This window comes from Coccinella septempunctata, chromosome 7 (assembly GCF_907165205.1).
Source record: "Coccinella septempunctata chromosome 7, icCocSept1.1, whole genome shotgun sequence".
Taxonomy (NCBI): Eukaryota; Metazoa; Arthropoda; class Insecta; order Coleoptera; family Coccinellidae; genus Coccinella; species Coccinella septempunctata.
The window spans coordinates 29579913-29584287 of record NC_058195.1 but is presented as its reverse complement, the minus strand read 5'-3'; the positions used below and the strand labels follow the sequence as shown (position 1 = coordinate 29584287).

At 35.1% G+C, this 4375-nt stretch overlaps 1 protein-coding gene across 1 annotated transcript; it reads left to right on the top strand.

Moving 5' to 3' along the window:
* Positions 1-515: 515 nt before the first annotated feature.
* LOC123317342 lies at positions 516-2160 on the top strand. Its single transcript, XM_044903820.1, has one exon. The coding sequence runs from the start codon at positions 706-708 to the stop codon at positions 1861-1863; it is 1158 nt and encodes a 385-aa protein (XP_044759755.1). The 5' UTR covers positions 516-705; the 3' UTR covers positions 1864-2160.
* The last annotated feature ends 2215 nt before the right edge of the window (positions 2161-4375 follow it).

Genomic DNA, 4375 nt, shown 5'->3' with positions numbered 1-4375 from the left:
ACTGGGATGAATTCCTCAACTTTGCAACGTTTAGTTATAATACCTCAATACATAAATCTACTCAAAAAACTCCATATGAATTAGTCTTTGGACAAAGGGCTCGAATTCCGTCACAAATAAATAATCCGAAAAATCTCAATAATTATTCAGAACTAGCTACTGATATCACAAATAAATTGAAAATATTGAGAGAAACTGCTCGTGATAATCTTCTAAAGTCTAAAAATAAATCCGAGGAATATTATGATAAAACTCACAATAGAACATATCAATTCAATGAAGGCGATCTTGTACTTCTTTATGACTCACGGTCGAAAGCGAAAAATAAGAAACTAGCTCCAAATTACAAAGGCCCTTATAAAATAGAACAGATACATAATAATCAGACAGCAATATTGAGAATTAGTCCTTCGAAACTAAAAACTTATCATTTTAATAAATTGAAACCTTATGTTGTTGCAGATAATGACGAAAATAATTGTTCTCCTCCAGTTATTCACTTTCCAGGTCCTTCTTCAAGCACATCAGTATGAAATCAATCCCATCAAATCATCCTCCGGTTTATTATATCATAATCTTGGTAAGGCACAAATATCAAACGAAAAATATATAATTCTTACATATCATAACTTAACTCATTTCAAATATCAAGTCGTACAAATATTAGGTTTCTACTCGAACTCTATTAATCTATGTGATATCGCAATGGCAGAGCATCTTTCTAATGACTGTAAAAATCCATTAAGTTACGTGAAAACCAAAGTTACAATAATTGAGGAAATTTATAAAATTATATCTCATCAAATTAATATGCCAAGAAAGAAACGTGGCTTATTTAACGGCGTCGGAACGGCTATTAAATGGTTAACTGGTAACCCGGATTCAGAAGACGCTCAATTTTATTCAGATACAATAAATCAAATCATAAATAACGAAAAACAAACTGATGTTTTAATGCAGCAACAAGTATCAATTCTTTCATCTACTATTTCTAATTTCAATAATTCATTTTATAAAATGAACGAAAACATAGGAATCTTGAATAAGAACTTAAAAGAATTTAATCAGTTCTCGAAGGATCTTAATAATATTCAACATGCGTATGGAATAGAATCTCAAATTTCAAATCATCTTATACTGCTCATTGAAATGACTGATGAACTCCTATTCAATTTGCAAAATTACGTGAATGATGTTTCACTTATACAGCATGGAATAATAAGTTATAGAATTTTGTCTCCAGAAGCACTTTATCGAGAACTTCTGAAAATCTCTACTAATATTTCTCTTCCTATTCCTTTGAGTATCGAAAACGTTTATTACTACTATAAAATCATGAATTTGAAATCTTTCATAAAAAACAGCTTACCAACAATTGCATTCGAAATACCTATTTCTTCCTCACAAGACCTTGATCTTTATCAACTATTCTCTTTACCACTCCCTCATTCTGAAGATAATAGTTTATTCTCTTATATCGAGCCATCCAATCCCTTCCTACTGATTTCACCTATGAGAACAAATTATTTGTTGGCTGATAAATTGGAAAATTGCATTGAATACCATCCGAGAGAGTGGATTTGCAATCAGATGCCAACCATGAAGAAAATCGACTCTTCCTGTGAAGTACAACTGCTAATGAAAATCGTCAACAAGATTCCCGACTCCTGCATGAAAAGAAATATCATAGCCGATGCTGAAATCTGGCACAAGACCGACGTTAATGAATGGCTGTTCTCCCTATCCACCCCAACTCGAATCTCTATCATCTGTGGTGAAGAATCCTTAAAGCAAGAAATCATCGAGAAGATGGGTATTCTAAAGCTCAACTCACACTGCAAGGCATTTACTGATCGTAAATAGAAACGAGCGCAGTACTAGCTTCCCTAAACTCAAGTTATGAAATTCCATCTTCAAGTATAATACAGGACGATTGCTGCCAGAAATTGAAGAGAAATCTCACCGTCCACGCAATTCATATGGTACCAATAAAATTAACAAGTGTCAACCTCCACGAACTCAAGTATGCTCAACACAAGCTAGCAGAATTCGATGAACAACTCCAACAACAACTGAATAGGCCTTTCATCATCCAACACTCTTCGTGGGTAACAACAGCCCTATCAATTACATGTGGTACCATTTTGCTCATTGTCCTCTACAATTTCATGAAATGGTGTGGGTGTTTCCAAATTCTACGAAGAATCTTCTGCTGTACCAAAGAGCCTAGAGCCATTGAAGCAGGTCCATGTTTCCAGATATTCAACCAATGTCACAAAAGACCAATACAGCAACCACTTCAAGTCTACTACGATGCAGAACTCCAACGTCTTAATTACCCAGGTTCCTCTGAGACAGAAATCCGAGTATCGAGACCAGAAGACGCCTCCAGCAGCGGGTCTCAAACACAGAAAAGAACAAACAAGACATTGAAAATTAATCCTCATTAATTGTTGCAATTTAACATATATCTTATAGATCTTACTCCTTTATATTTTCTCTAATATCTCGTTCAATTTGCAATGTCTTAATTTCTTGATAATTCTATGCTCTCATTTTTGCACTAATTGAGTATCCATAATATTTTATTGATTTCAATCTTGATATTACTGAATAATTTAGTTAGAATATATATTCACATTTTAATACCTCATGTAAGGTGTCATACTGCTTCGGAATTCTTATTTTAAAGATTTTTGCTATTCTCGTACATCAAAAATTTTCTTTTAGTGGGGAGATGTTGCCACATAGCGATTTTGACGTCTACGAAAAATAGGGAAATGATGAATTTATTGACAATGTGGAATCTTCAAATTATCTTCAGAAGGTATGTTCAACCGAAATCGATCTTCTATAAGAAAGAATTATAGAGTTAATAACTCTATAATATTTGCTATCAGATTTTTGAAAATATTTCATAATTCTGAATGGATCATTCCATTTCGACACTGAGGGGAGTTCGCTCATGGTTTATCTGATATTTCACTTTATAGTAAGAATTATTTTTCAGCATAATATCAAACTAATCCAGTCGGATATTGAATAGAATATCGATAAATAATAAGTTTTGAAATTGAAAATTGGCATATTTCACACCAATCTCGAAAATATTTCATAATTCGCCAAAGCAAAGTGGCGATCATAAATGGGTTGTTTGAAATTAATTCATCGTTTTTGACAACTGAATAGGGAGAATATTGACCTTGGGAATGAACATGGGCGTATCATTTAGCGAGTTGAAAGGAAATTTTCAATGTAAATGTTTAGTAGGTTTTTTTTCTATTTCAACGACTTTTTTTGTTTTTTTTTTTTAATCGAAAAGACCGACGCTATAATATATAACGATGGTTTTTCGGCCATACTTGGTATTGGATTTGGGAGACAGGTGTTATGTATGGAATAATTGCATGTACGGAAACCATTTTTTTTTTCATTTGATGGACCAAAAGCGAGGGCCGTAGGCCCGAGCCTGGTCGATAGGTAAACAGCGAGGGCCGAAGGCCCGAGCCTGGTAAATAGGCAAACAGCGAGGGCCGAAGGCCAGAGCCTGGTCGAAATGTGAATAAGCTGCGAGGGCCGCAGGCCCGAGCCCTGTTTGTGGGGGGGGGGGAACAGCGAGGGCCGTAGGCCCGAGCCTGGTCGAAAAAAAAATCAGCCCGTGAAGGGGAATCCACCAATAAGGCGAATCTATCAGTATAGGCTAATCTATCAATATAGGCGAATCTCCTGGCTCACTAGTTCATTGGAAAGAAAAATTCAAGATTAAAGCTTGGAAGGCCGAGGCAAATACCTAATGAAAAATTTCTTTGAAGACAGCTGCTTGCATAAAATACATAAATTTGGTAATGGCCTCGAACAATATGATATTCATAAAAACAGAATTCAACGAGTCCTGTCTTTTGTCATGGACAACTTTATGTTGCTCAAGAGCTCGCTCTTGGGAATCCGTGAAGGTAGGCGTGGTGGAGACAAAACATCAAGGGTATTTGTTTAAATCATCAAAGAAAGTTTTCACTAAAAATATAGTATTCCGTAACATTCTAAATTCTATCCAAAATGAGTAAACACAGATGGAATCTTCTCTTGTATATATGCAACCCTCTTAGCTACAAAATTTTTAGACGGGTAAGAAGGTGAGCGAAGCCATGCTAAAACTAGTTGCGACTTTGACCAAGCATAAACATTAGAGAACGAAAATTTATCAGAGAATAGTTGAAGGGCAAATTTGATCAATGTTGCCAACAAAACTGCCCCACAAAGTTCGAATCGCCCTATACAAATTTTCTTTAGCGGGGATACCTTACTTTCCGAAATAGCAAAACTAGTAGAAGCATTTCCGTCGATATGAAATATTTTGAGAAACAAAACAGCGCAG

Excerpts from the sequence above, each read along its gene's own strand:
- LOC123317342 (XM_044903820.1), top strand. The coding sequence starts at position 706 with ATGGCAGAGCATCTTTCTAATGACTGTAAAAATCCATTAAGTTACGTG.